The sequence below is a fragment of the Mytilus trossulus genome, chromosome 5, assembly GCF_036588685.1.
Source record: "Mytilus trossulus isolate FHL-02 chromosome 5, PNRI_Mtr1.1.1.hap1, whole genome shotgun sequence".
Taxonomy (NCBI): domain Eukaryota; kingdom Metazoa; phylum Mollusca; class Bivalvia; order Mytilida; family Mytilidae; genus Mytilus; species Mytilus trossulus.
The window spans coordinates 24,319,123-24,334,181 of NC_086377.1; the positions used below are offsets into that span (position 1 = coordinate 24,319,123).

At 32.1% G+C, this 15,059-nt stretch overlaps 1 protein-coding gene across 1 annotated transcript; it reads left to right on the forward strand.

Annotated features, from left to right (window-relative positions):
* The first annotated feature begins 2,072 nt into the window (after positions 1 to 2,072).
* LOC134717775 (uncharacterized) lies at positions 2,073 to 14,168 on the forward strand. The gene is made up of 5 exons (XM_063580270.1): positions 2,073 to 2,169; positions 2,596 to 3,044; positions 4,931 to 5,078; positions 7,528 to 7,557; positions 8,486 to 14,168. The coding sequence occupies exons 1-5, from the start codon at positions 2,073 to 2,075 to the stop codon at positions 13,966 to 13,968; spliced, it is 6,207 nt and encodes a 2,068-aa protein (XP_063436340.1). The 3' UTR covers positions 13,969 to 14,168.
* The last annotated feature ends 891 nt before the right edge of the window (positions 14,169 to 15,059 follow it).

Sequence of the window (15,059 nt, forward strand, 5' to 3'; positions counted from 1 at the left end):
GGTCTTCAACACGACTCCAAGGCTCATACCGATCAGCAAGCTATACCAGACCCCAAAATGAATAGAATACCACAATTCAAACAGGAAAAACCAAAATTATAAAATATATAAAGGACAAGAAACGATAAAACACACTAATGAACCACACAACCAAAAACAACCACGGAACAACAGGCTCCTGATTAGAACAGGTGCATATGTAAAGCAAAATTATATCCGGGTAAAATTTGATCCGGAGGAAAAAATGGCACAGTAGTTGTTATTTTTTTATCCGGAGGAAAATATTTCCCTGGGATAGTTTTTCCTTTGCCGTGAAATTCCATGTGGGTTGTGAACTTATTGAATATTTATTAGAATAGAAAAAAACTTATCCTTTACAAATACTATGAAATAAATAATAGTGTATTTGTACTAAAGCTAAATTGTTAAAAAAAATGTGTTATAATCATGATAATGGAAAATAATTTAACAAATTTTCATTGAAAAAGATTCCTGAAATATTCAAGTAAATATCATTCTTTTAAAAAGAAAATTATAATGAAACATAAGATAGAAAACCAGAAGTAATTTCAAAGGTCGTAATTGTTAAATAATATCATGATTAAATAAGGTAAGTGAAATACATTTAAAAGTGAGTTGTTTTCAGATCTCATTACAAATATAAATTAAAAAGTAAAGGTAGAAACATAGTTGCATTACTACTGTTAACAGTAATGGAAGAATTTGATTATGATGATATTTTTAACAATATAAATAGTTTTTTTCTGGGGACAGAGATGTAGTTGTTGATTATATGCTAATCAGATAAATCATAGCATAACAATGTATTGGAACAAAAGCAATTTTATCAGCTGGATATTATTTATCTGTGAAATGTTCTCTGTCTTATTAAATCATGCTCTAAGTCATCTTTTTAAATAAATGAATATGTAAAAAATAAGATTCAAGGAAAAGTTTCACCATGAAATAGATTCAGGAATATATCATGTATATTATATTATTATCTTTAAACGATAAATTCCTCCTAGTTACCTCCCTTTGATAAATTATGCAAATTTGTTCTACCTTTGAGAAACATTTTACAGTAATAGTCTGGTATATATTGATTGCGAGTAACTTACATAGTAGTTAATGGGACTCTATTCCACAAGGTTCTGTGAAATATGGACGGCAAATATATACCGGTAACACAGATAGATGTTCACTCCTCTGGAAAAAATCTACATGTGAAATACCATGTCTGGAAAAAAAATTACTGCGACAAAGTATCCTCATGACGAAATATCACAAAGTAAGAAATAAACCGTTACACATACACATGCAGCGGATTCAAATGTTTAAACAGGCACAAACTTTAACCTTCACATGAAACAGTTACGCAACATTACAAAGACAATTTACATACTATACATACTATATATTGTCAATTGAAACTCGATCAACTATTGGGAAATAAGTTCATGTATATGTGGTACTTGTCCTACCTTTTTTCATTTCAAATTTTTTTTTTACAATAAAGTAAATTTTATGATTCTTGCAATCGCTTCTTGTTGGGTAGTCTCAGATCCTTCTCGTACAAATTTGATTATACACATTTCTACTAGTGAAATATAGTTTTACTTATTGTTTTTCGTAATTGATGTCGATTGTTTTCAGTAAAAATCTGAACTTTAATTTTTACTTATCGATTGTAATATTCTGAATCATACGGAATTCCCATTTGTACTGCATATTTGTAACATACCACTCCAAAAATAATATCCAATCTACGTTTATTCTCTGATTTTTAATCAATCTAGATCTTACGGTGTCCACACTATTATCATGTTCAAATCATATTTATTAGTGTAGGTTATGGATTTTTTGAAATATAGCATATGATATAGTTGTCATATTGTTCAAGACAAAGGCTCAACTACTCTTAATTTTGATTCAAATTTTTCATTTACTTAATATGAAATCTTCTACTAATTTCAGTAACAAACATTATCACTGTTGTGCTTATTTCAGCATTATGTGATCTCATAAAGTAAAAGCAGTGCATGTCAAGCATACTAGAACTGAATTGAGATATGGCTAATAAAGAGAGGGAGAATTTCTATAGAGGATCTACACTTATAGTAGATAACACCAAGACATCATTTGTGGATCTTCTACAACTCCATTTATGTAGGAACAACATATCGTTTGAAGATTTTATAACCCAACATCAACACCAAATCTACCACTTGTACAATACTAAAAAATGCTGTCATTGTTTCCAAGGATTTAATCTTCCAAACAAGCGCATACTTAATTATCCACAGTTGGAAATACTTTTTGATAAGAATGCCAAAAAACCGGGACATATTTTTGGAAATCGAAGTGACTTTTGTTGCGCCAGAACTAAAACAGGCATAACGACAAATGTTCTTGATATAACGTTAACAAGATCTTTATTGGTGAACTTCTGTCATGATGTTTTTTGGTACAGCTGTTTGACTCTACAATCACAATCACTCCCGGAATTCCTTGACAAAAACAAACATCACATTTATCATCTAAGGGAACAAAAAATTCCATGCTGCCAATGTCCGCCTGGTTTCATTTTTCCAGTGACCGGTCCGTTGATAGATCTTCAGTCATGGAAGGTTATGTTTAACCTCCCCGAGTTACCCTGTCCACTTCATCGAATTGTCCCAAGTGATTTGGTTTGCACCGTATCAGCGTCTCGTGTTATTGATGTAAGAAACCTTCGCGATCAACTAACCAAAGTTCTTATAGAGCAGTGTTGTCCACTCAGACAAACAATCGAAAAACTAATCCTCATCAGAAATAAGGTCCAAGGGCATGCAAGTGATGGAAGAATATCAGAAGCTGATTACGGAGGATATGAAGTGGACATTACATTAGGAATTATGGAAATTGCCAAAGTTTGTAAAAATGAAGCCGCGACCAAACAGTCTCTTTCAGACGTAAACAAACGTTCACTGGATGAAACCTTATGTATTCAGTACCAGAATATGTTGTTGGAGCAGATCCAGAAGGAAAAACGATTAGAAGAGGTAATGTTGTAGATTTAGAATCGTTACACAAAATCAATTTTCAATGGCAAGGAATCTTTTTATTTCATGGTTATTTTGGTAATTGTATAGGCTGTCCATTCATTATCTTCAAATACTTCAATAAGATAAGTCCGTAATTATTTTTTCCCTTGATATACACTTCGAAACAAGATGTTGCCTAAATTTCTTTTCATGTGATTTGCACCTAGCTTCTGCAAAAAGTACCTTGGATTTATTATGCATAAATACGAATTTAAGCCGAGGTAAAAATAAAAAAAACTTCAAATTTAACTATGACATTGATCGTAATTTTAAGGTTACCAAGTAAGAGCGTCATATCAAAATACCACAGGTCTTTACTATATATTGTTCATGATTCGGTTATTAACCAGAACAGGACCGAAAAAACATAGTCAATTTTATCTCACCGCTTCCAAAAAAAACCTCTTTTATGACAGATCGCAACTATTAATTTTCTTATAAATCTTATGTCGACATATATTACAATTATTTTGGTTTCGTGCATTAGTTCGAGCAAAAAATATAAATATGACTTTGACCTTGACCACAGTTTCTTCTCGGTGGACACAGGACCTCAAATCAAAAGATCCTAGGTCTCTTTCGCAAATGGGTTTTGAATTACTATTACATTTCTCTTATCTTAAATACATAAGGGTTAATTGGTTTCATGTCGTATCTTCAACGACAACCTGCAGATATAACAAATAAAATAGGATATAATATTCATGCAGTTGCAAAGAATAAGTGCAAACCAGAAAAAAAAACAGTTTTCAGGGAGATAACTCTTACAAAGAAGAGTTTCTGTCAGGCGGTGTCAGTTTCTTAAGCATGTTCTCTTCAATCGCATAACAAAAATTTAAGAGACATCTTTTAAAACAACAATACAGCGCTAGAAAAAGTTAGGCAAACAAAACATTTTCAGAGAACAATTTGAAGTCTGTCCACCCCCTAATTGCACTTATTTTGATATAGAAATATCAAAAACCGTTTTAAAATATCCTTTCTGGTGTCAAATCATGGCTCACATGAAAGTGATTTTAAACAAAATATGGATTCTATACACTTTTGTTTAAAATGAGGAGATAATTTGCTACTTCTGGTTTGAAAAATATAATAACACGTAATATCTCTTTGTGTTAACTTTTTCAAGGTAAAGTGTCTTCCTAACAACAACATCATTGATTTGTTTTATATTCATGTCTCAGACATGGTTCATAATGTATCAATCCTAACTTTGGGTTTATTTACCATAACAGATAAAAAAAAACACTAAAGAAATGCGGTATCCATCCATGTTTCAAAATCAGTACATATACAGCACATACAAGAAATCTAGGATTAACTTTAGTTATGCACTGTTTGTGTGTAAAGGATGTTTTAATTTTTTGAAATGTTGTTAAACCAAAAAAAATATCGATAAACCAATATGCATGCTGAAGTCTTCCGCATAGGTGAAATATTTCATAATTGGAATTGAAAAAAAAATCCCCGTGTATGCAATGCTTTATACTAATATTTGCAATTAGTTAATTTGTAAAAAGCGTGAATTTATACATATTATATGAAAAAACCGGATTGAACATTTTTCATGATACTCACCAAGATGTAGGCCGCGGACATTCTGTAAGATTCTTTTTAAATTAAAACTACACATTGTAGATTTTGTTAGTTTCTGATGAGATTTAAATTATAATAAGCGTCGATATCGTTAATCTTTCTGTTTACCCACCTAGTTTCGTTGCGTTTTGAGTTCATGCTCTTAACATCTTGTTTTATTAATTCATGTATGCAAAGGAATTTGAACATCAATAACACACTACTGCCTCTCTATAATTTTTGAGTCACGGCCTGTGTTTTCATTTCAGAAAATAGACGACATTGCAGTGCAAATACCAACACAGATAGAACTATCTCTCAACAATGCCTTACGTAATACCATACCAGACATTGTGGAACAATCTGTGCAATCAGCACTAAAAAAGATATATGACCCAAATTCAAAGCTGACAATTGGTAATGTTCTAACAGCTTATTAGATGATTTCACTTAAGAAATGATAGTGATCACATATTTTCGTTTTCGTTTGTCTTATGTATTTTAACAAGCAAATAATATAAATAAGAGAGCCGTGGTGTAGTGGTTAGTGCATCGGACTACTAATACAAGGGTTCCTGGTTCGATTCCCGTTTGGCATGAAAATTTCAGGAACTCAATTTCGGCTCTCCCTTGACATCATTTGCGAGTATGGTCTTGAGGAAACGATGATAGTCCGTCGGAAGGGGACGATAAATGGCTGACCCGTGTTAAGACAGAGCCATGTCTCTTGCACGTTAAAAACACCCTTGTAGATTTCGAAAAAGAGTAGGCTAATGCCGCTACAAGGCAGCACTCGCATCCACAAAGTGAAAAGGGATTAATATAGGTTGCAAAACTTGTTTCCCAATCCACTGTAATATATGTCTAAAAAAAATAACATTTTTATATCGGATTTTTAAAGTTAGACAAAGGAAAAGTCTTATTCTTATGTTCCAGATTTGAAGGAGAGGATATACTGTGTTATCTATAACTGATCGTTTGTCCGATGTTTTAGGTCACGACAAAAAAGGTATACCGAGCTTTGCATTCCGGTTTCATTCTCTACCACGTGATACGTTTTCAGATCCATTTCTCACCAACGTACTGTTTATTAAGTACTCATATTGTAAAACACAAAGGCTAAAAAATTGCAAACTACCTACAAGTTTAAGAGAACATGTGTTACTAAAGTATGGATTTTTATATGCAATGCATTTCAACTTCCTATTTACTGTATACTTAAAGTAAGGTGTATTAAATAATTCACTTTCTTAATAATTTTATGAAATAACAAGTAAAATAGCAAAATACCGAACTACTAGGAAAATACAAACGGAAAGTCTTTATCAATTGGCAAAGCAAAAGCTCAAAACCATCAAACAATTGGAAAATGATTGTCAAATTCCTGACTTTGACAGGCATTTTCTTATGTAGAAAATGGTGGATTGAACCTAGCTATACCTTTGTATGAAAGTCGCATATAATTCCCAGTTTATTGACAACAATGTGTGAGCAACATAAACAGACATAATAGGTACAATTAAAAAAAAACAATCAATATTGTGATATAATCGTAATCACTATAAACACAAATAACTATTTCAACCAAGAAAATCAAAATGAAATATGGACACATGGAACATAATGTTCCAAAAATGTTATACATTCCTACTTCATTTGAGGCTACCGATGTTCAAAACTTTTTAGTCGGTAATAAAGAAAGGAACTGGTTAACGCCTCCCTTTTTGCCAACCATGCAAGTTTACAATGAGTCAAATTCCCCAATAGGGAAAAGGACACAAACAGTAAACATGTAAACATGGTAAAACTACATCGCAGACGACTATTCTGTTATCAAATGATTATGCTGTTCGATCGTGACTTGTTACTGACACATATCATCGGTTAACTTATCAATAATGATGACAGTAGTACCTATGCAGTGTCTATGTACTTCTGTTTTCCTCATAAACTCAGTCAGAACAGATTGTAAGTAGGAAAAATCCCCCGTGTTAAAGAAGTCCATATTGGGTGAACATGCATGAGTATAATGCATTTATTGAGATTTTCTGCTTAGAAAAGCGCAACTGATAAGAACAATAAATCTATTACATATACATGTTACTTTGGAAGAGACTGCGAACATTGATACTTTGATGACAAACAATAAATCGTTGTCGTAGACATCAACTAATAATGAAAATAAGCGAAAATTTGCACCCCGCGAAAATAACCCGCTATACGGTATGTTTGACACTTGGTTTTAAGTTTCCATAGTAGGGCAGTTTCATGTATACAGTACTTGGTGGATAACTCTGTCTCTAAATGTATCATCAACTCAGTAGTCAGTGCGTTGGTGTAAACATTATTTATAACAAACTTTTTCTGAAATGGCCGTTTATTTGAAATTATAAAGAAACTTAGCTTTCGATTTCCTCAGACATAGTTGACCTTTGATGGATTTTGCTATCTAAAGGAGTTTGATCATATAACTCTATACTCTGACGAAACCTATACATCCTTGGTTTTCAAATATTCAGCTTTGAGAGTTTTTGGTGAAGATATATATAAAAAAACGCTTCAGACGCATACAGTTTATGACGTACTGTAATATTGTAAAGCACGTGGTCGATACCCCGACTTGTGGACTATCGATCCCCGAGGTTATCACCAGCGCTGTAGTCAATACTTTGGTTTTCAAAGGATTTATGACAAATCTTTTCAAAATTGTCTGTTTATAAATTTGGAAGGTTTAACTCCTAGAATTAAAGTTAACCTCATATGTATTCGACCACGTTAAGGTAATGTTTTAATTTTTCTGATTGTGTATACATTCACTGAAAATTGTTATATAATTAATAAGAGTTTTCTTTCCATTTTTTTTTAGACAAACAGAGAAGTAAATCAAAACTTTTAGGTATGTATGTAGAAAAAAACAGGTATTACAAACATATTCCAAACCCCTTATATATGAGGAAACATTTAAACAGACTCCACCCGTGAGGTTTCTTAGACAGTCATATACTACTAACTACTATATACACGGTTTATAACAGTCAATGATAGCTATGTAATTAAGTCGACGTAAAATTTTGAATAGTCTATTAGAAGATATCAAAGGAATATTTAACCCAAATGTCGAAAACAAGATGACATCGCCATAGCAAAATACAAAATGTTAGACTACCAAAAAGAAAAGAAAAAACAGTCCTACACAAAACAAAGTATAGATGACTAGATGACTAGATAATAAAAGATTAAGCAATACAAACACAACCATAAGGTGGAGATGACCTTATACGAGTCTAAATTGAAAACTACGTTCAAACCTATGATTGCGTTGGATAAAAACCGCAATTTTATACGTGTGCATGTAAAACAAATTTCGTTGTAGAAGGGCCTAAATACAGAACAAACAACATTTTCCAAAAGACAAAAAAATGGGCAAAGTATATTTAAACAAAACGCATTTGACTAACAGATCGAATATATCTATATATCTAGTGTCTAAATGTAGCAGAAATCAGCATTCAATCTATCTTTGCGTGGATAAGTTTTAAAAAAAATGATTCAGTTACTATTTTAAATGTAACTTATTCAAGATAATAAATGTTATAAAGATAATTGTTATAGTTATCGATTTTGATTTTAAACTGTTATCTTAAGAATCTTTTTTTTTCTAAAAACAAGCAACTAAAAAATGAATGCCCGTAACTTTTTGTTAAAGTCTTTAAGTAAGCATGTAAAAGTTAAAAGGCTATGGGTACAAATATAATTATGGTATTTATAATCAGTTAAATGGTTTGTAGGAATAAAAAATAATACAAAATGCATTTTTTTTGTAGAAGATACATTAACATTGATTAAGTGTCACTCATCAGAAGACACATTTGTTGAAACAAATGTAATAGCCATTGCCCTGAATTCGCTAGAGGATAAAGGCGTAATAGTGCTCACTGGAACAGCTGGAACTGGTAAATCCCGTAATAGTTTAGAAATACTACGTAAGTTTTCGGCTGCTCATGACGGGTACTGTGGAATTAAATTAAATAACATTTCCGAATGGATTGAAATTATCAATGACAAAGATTGTTTAATTGTATTACTTGATGATGTATTTGGAAGGACTAATTGCATTTTCAATGCAGAAGAAGAAACGGTTTTTGATAGTATATACTCGATGGTTGCAAAAGGTTGTGTAAAGGTTATATGTACAATGCGAAACACAATTCAATCGGACAACCAAGTTTCTGATATCATAGATAGGAATCGAATATTTAAACAGTCGAGATTTATTGATTTAAGTTTGGTAGAACATAATTTAAACAGGGAACAAAGGAGGGAATGTCTGATAAAATACTGTAAGCTGTATAATATATGTGTATCAAACACAAAACAATTCTATGCTGACAAAGAAGTTGTAGATCCGTCGGTGCCTATCTATCTAAGGGAACATGACATATATGAAATATCTAACATAGATATTAACCCGCTGATGGGTTATCCTGAATCATGCTTCCTTTTTGCGTCAAATAAAAAATTTGCTCGTCTAGGCGTAGGATTTTTCAAACACCCTACAAAATCACTTTGTAATGAGTTAGAAAGCCTTCGACATGTTGGAAATAGTAATCAAAAGGAAGCTTTGCAGTACACTATTTTAGTATATATGGCCTTAAACGAAGACTGTTTAGACCTTCGTGACATAAACATACAAAAATTTAACAAGGTACACGAATTATTATATCATAAAAAGGAATTTACTACAAAATATATTCGCCGTGGATTAGGACAGCTGACCATGAGGTATCTAAGGATAAATCCTAATGGTACATATTCATTCCAACATCGTAGTATATTTGAAGGAGTTCTGTTGTCTTATAATGATATAGATACCGAATCGTTAATACCTTTATTTCATATCGATTTTATCTTGGAAATGTGTAGGCTTGATACATTCAGTCTACCATCTGGAGTGGAAAAAGAAGTAACCATGTTATTTGATAAAGGCATGTATAAAATGTTGGCCAAAAAAATTATCACTGAATTAAGGAAAAACGATTCAAAAGAATCATTCATGGCAAAACTCTGCTCATCTAGAATTATACGAAATGCAGACGAATATTTCATTGAAGAGCTTTACAAAGAATATGAATTAACCAAATGCGCCATTTCCTGTACAGTAAGTTATTTGGATTTGGACGAAGAGCATGAAAGATACGCATTTAAATATGATCACATTTACACTCCATCTAAGCGGACATCCGTATCATTTCTTACACTATTGTTTAAATATTCGATAAAATATATAGACAATGATGATGCAATGCGCCATATTCTTAAATTAATGCAACATGGTGTGGTTGTACAGAAAAATATTTACATAAACAAAAGTCACGAAATTTGTTTTACTGAAGCTATGTTACAATCATGTGCATACTTTAATAAGCCAAGATTAAACATGTTATGGGCTTTCATGTTGAGGAACATGGTACGATTTGATAGAGAAACGATACTTCATTTTAGGTTTGGTTCCAATAGAAAAATGAAAGTTTTAGCTTTAAAACTGTTATCGTCTACTGTGGGAACATCTCGGCTGATTAACAGCAACGATATATTTGCAAAGGCTATTGAAATTAATAACACGGATTTAATTAAAACCATTTTTAGACAACAAGACACTTCGAAAATCGACATTCCGTTAGCTTTGTACAATGCATGTGCATATGGAGCCGTATCCATTGTTCAGTGGTTTATCAGAAACTTTCAAACAGAAGAATTTGACATTGAAAAGGCGCTTCTTGTATCATCCCAGGGTTTCATCGATCATCCCGTTGCAAGTAGATCATATTATTATGGTAGGACAAGTGACACTCGAAATGTAGTTATATTTTTGTTGCAGAATTTTAGGGCTAAAATAAACAATTTAGACACTGTAATGGACATAGCATTGTCTCTTTCTCGGTTTAATATATGCAAAATTTTGATGGAACAAACATCAGATTATTTTGATGCGAAAGCAATATTGAAACAAATATCACATAATGAACAATGTTATACAAGTAGTCAATGTTGGACATTTGTTAAGTATCTTGTATCCGTGTATTCATGTTTAAATGTAGATGTTCTATTGGAAATGGCTAAACATAATAAGAATTTTGAAATGGTCAGGTGGATTATGAGTATATCAGATAATGAAATATTTTATATTGCATGGAAAAAACACAAGTGGATACACAGAGAAATTTGTGCATTGCAATTAATACATGATAGTGAATTTTACAAGACTTTAGATGAAACTTCAATAATAAATGAAGAGTTAAGATACGGAAGCAATACATGCCTACAGTTTTTGTTCGACAATTACGATGTGAGTAGAGCTGAACATATAATCGTTGAAAGGGTATGCGCATATGGTGACACGAATCTATTGCAGACGATATTTAGAATTTTCAGCAAATTACCCATAAACCACGCCATGAACATCGCAGTTAGAAAAAAGAATTTAGAAGTAGTTCAATGGCTATGTTCAAACTTTGATATTAAACTACTGAATTTTGAATCTATAATAAAAGAAGCGATTTCTGTTGATGCAATCTCAATAGTAAGATACTTCACCGAGATAATAGATAGAAGATATTTCCATTCAAAGGACATTCTTTTGGCTATTGATCGCTATACAATATCTTCTTATTTTAAACGAACATTAAATAAAGAAGATGACCGTATAATCATATTCAAATGGTTCCTTGAAGATACGAACAATAGATATAGAATAAATGATATCTTGAAGTTGACTCGTATGAAAAACAAGAAATATACGCAAATAATATTTCAGAATTGCAATACCGAGTTTTTACATTTAAATATAGCTTTAACAGCTGTAATAAGGTCAAAAGACTTTGATTCACTCAAGTTTTTGTTAGACAATTATGACGTTACCGCCTTTGATATGCATTTGATCATGAAACATATCTGGACATCATTTGACGACAAAAGTCATGCTGATGAAAGAACGAAGTGGTTGCTAGGAAAATTTGATCCAATTTTGTTTGATATAACATACATAGTAAAAATGGCATGTCACAATGACAATTTGTCATTTTTTCAGTGGTTGTATCGCTCATATGGATTAGCAAATCTATCATTGGAAACATTAGTTAAACATGCATGCGAACATGGTGCTATTCGCATACTTCAATGGATAACTGAAAGGATCTCGCATGCAATAGACCATAGAAAAGTTTTACATGACGCTGTTTATTTACCTAAGTCAACTGTTATATTCTTTATTCAAAATTTTGGACTAGATAAATCTGACATTGAAAAGATATGCACACTACAATGGGGAGACAAGAAACGTCGCTTAGAGTTTAAATTATGCATTTTTGAAACATATGGACTTGATTTAATCGACGTGAAATCAGTTTTTAATAGTGTTTGTCTATTCAGTTCAGTGCAGGAAGTCAAGTGGTTTATTAGCAAAGTTGACAAAAGTCTTCTTGATTTCCATTCAGCCATTAAGGAAGCACTGCGAGGAAACAGTGATGAAACGTTTACGATTTTATTTGAATTCATAAATAAGGATGACAAACACGAAGTCGATTTGATTTTTATTGAAGCCTGCCGCTTTGGTAATTTGCTACCTGTAACATTACTTCATGACAAGTACGGTGTATATCTTAGCATATCTGTAGCAATCCATGAACTTTGTCAAAACAAGAGTTTAACACAGAAGCATTTTGATGTCATTAAATTTCTTAATAAGTTTTCTTCACCAAGTATCCTCGACTGCCAAAGACTAATGAACTGGGCATGTAAAGCTCACGACATAAAGATTATTGAGTGGTTGTTAGACTTCTTTGACCCTGATATTTTTGAAATATGTTCATCAATATATCATGCATTTGACACCTATTTCACAACAACCGATATAAAACTATATTGCATAGCTATAACATTGATGCTCGTACATAGATGTCAATGGGTTTCGTCGGAAATACAAGCTGTAATGGAAACAGTATGCCAAAAAGAAATTATATTGTTAATGGCAATGTTAGTCAGAGACTTTGGTTCGGGTTCGTTTGACTTTCAGAGAATCGTCAGCATTTTATTGAATCCAATGAAAAAGGACATGTTTTTATTCGCCTTATCCAAATCTTATACCATGAATATTGATCTGCAGAACGTATTTGTAAGTGCTTGTCAAAATAGCGAATTTGAAATAATAGGGTTAATTATATTCCTCATAATGGATTTTGGACTAGATAATGTTGATATTCAAAGTTCAATACATGCTATCTTGGAAATTCCTAATAGACAAGATTTTGCAAATAAAATTATCAAATTGTTGCTACAGTGTCAAGAATATAATTACAGCAAATCAATCAACATTATGTCAGTCATAAAAAAGAGCTATGCGTCTTGTTCCAAAAGCAGTATATCGAAGACCAATGATTTAGTTATATGGATTCTGAGAAGTTGCAGACATGCCTTGATAGATATGCCAGAGACTATGCTTGAAATATGTAAAAATGGGGATATTGAGAGCATGAATTTCTTGCTGCATACATGCGACTACGGAAATCTTATCAATGCATCGTGTATTCAAACTACATTTGCCAGTGGGTCAATTGAATTGATAGAAATGATGATAAAAGATTTTCCTGACATACATTTTAACAAAAAGGTCGCTATGAATAAAGCTTCATCAAGAGGAGATATTTCAGTCGTGATTTGGCTATTTTATAAATATTCTATCAAGCCGAATCGGTTTCCATTCTTGGAACCTAGCTTAGATGTGGAACTAGCCCGATCTACTTTCGACTTGAATGCCGCTATGCAGAATGCCTGTAAAAATGGTAACACAGATGTCGTACAATGGCTACTTCAACTTTATTATTATGAAACGTTTCACATGAAATTAACTCTAATTGAAACAAGTGCGAGTGGAAACGCTGATTTAGTACAATGGATGCTAGCAGTATATGATAACGACATTTTCGATATTGAGACTTCTTTTAATACTGCCTGTAAACATGGAAAAATTAGAGTCCTTGAATTCTTAATTGAAAAATTTGGCAAACCTGCTTTTGATATAGATGCTGTAACTACAGAAGCATGCGGAAGCGGAAACATTGTGATCGTAGAATGGATTCATAAAACATTTGATCGCAAATTATATAATATAAAATCTGCCATGTTGATGGCATGCGTAAATAACAGAAGTAAGGTTGTTCGTTGGATACTTAAGACATTTGACCATAGTTACTTTAATATGCAAATGGCGACAATCGTTGCCAATGAGTGGGGTAGAATTGAACTTTTTTAAAAACCCAAATGTTCATACATTTTAAAGTACATGTAAATGACACACAAATGTGTTTATTAACGTTCAAAAACGATATCATAACATAGAAGAGACCATTACGTTTGGTACAAACGTTCTGTTAGTGCAATAAAATGGATAAACCGACAGTATGTCAAACTGTATAATTTACTTACATTGCAATCAAAATAAATATCATTTCGGAGATTGTTCTTACTTATTAACTTTATTTTGTAGGTGTCTATATAATTGCAATATACATTGAGTGTTATCTGGCTACATTTCTGAACATCCGTACGTTATTATTTTTTTCGACTAAAAAACTGCTATAATATGGATACTGTAGTATTAGAATGCCTGTACAAAATCAAAAAAATAACGTTTGTTATCCATTCGTTTGATGTGTTTCAGCTTTTGCAATTTGATAACGGACTCTTCGTTTAAATTTGAGTGCGGAGTTTTTGTTATTTTAGTTTTTGCTTTAACAGTGATTTCACAAGTATGTTGCAATAGACCAAACGAGGGATCTGTATGTTTTCTATTGCAAGGGAAAGATAATTCAACCTCATTATCTAGTCCAGCGGATATTAGAATAATTGATCACTTTATGGTAAAAGCATGAAACTTGGCATAGTGAGAGATTAAGGGGTATAGAAAAAAATCAGATATGGAGCCACGAAAAAAAAATCAAATATGGCTGCCAAATTCAAGATGGCCGACATAAGTATAACATAATTCACTTGATGAAGTATTCCAATTTTAATGAGTTCAGAAGATGTCACAAACTTACGGAAATACAATTAAGATATGCCAATTATTATTTTTTTAAACCTTATAATACAAAAATCATCAAAATGGCGCGTCAAAATGTCTAAGTTTGACAGTATTTGTATGTATACACCATCATTGTGTGATAGAAAGTTACCAAATCCGTGAAACTGATCATTTGATATCGACAAAGGCCTACAATGTATCATAAATACCTAGGTGCATAGATAATATTTTCAAAATGGCGGCAATATTCAAAATGGCGCCATTTACCATGTTAAAATTTTACGTTTGTTTTGAAAAATGGTATAAAAATAATTAAAAAA

What these genes read in the sequence shown, in the direction of transcription:
- LOC134717775 (XM_063580270.1), top strand. Translation starts at nt 2,073, where the DNA reads ATGGCTAATAAAGAGAGGGAGAATTTCTATAGAGGATCTACACTTATA. An exon ending in TCTTCTACAACTCCATTTAT is followed by an intron (nt 2,170 to 2,595) that starts GTAGGAACAACA and finishes TCATTTTTCCAG; the next exon opens with TGACCGGTCCGTTGATAGAT. An exon ending in AAGTAAATCAAAACTTTTAG is followed by an intron (nt 7,558 to 8,485) that starts GTATGTATGTAG and finishes TTTTTTTTGTAG; the next exon opens with AAGATACATTAACATTGATT.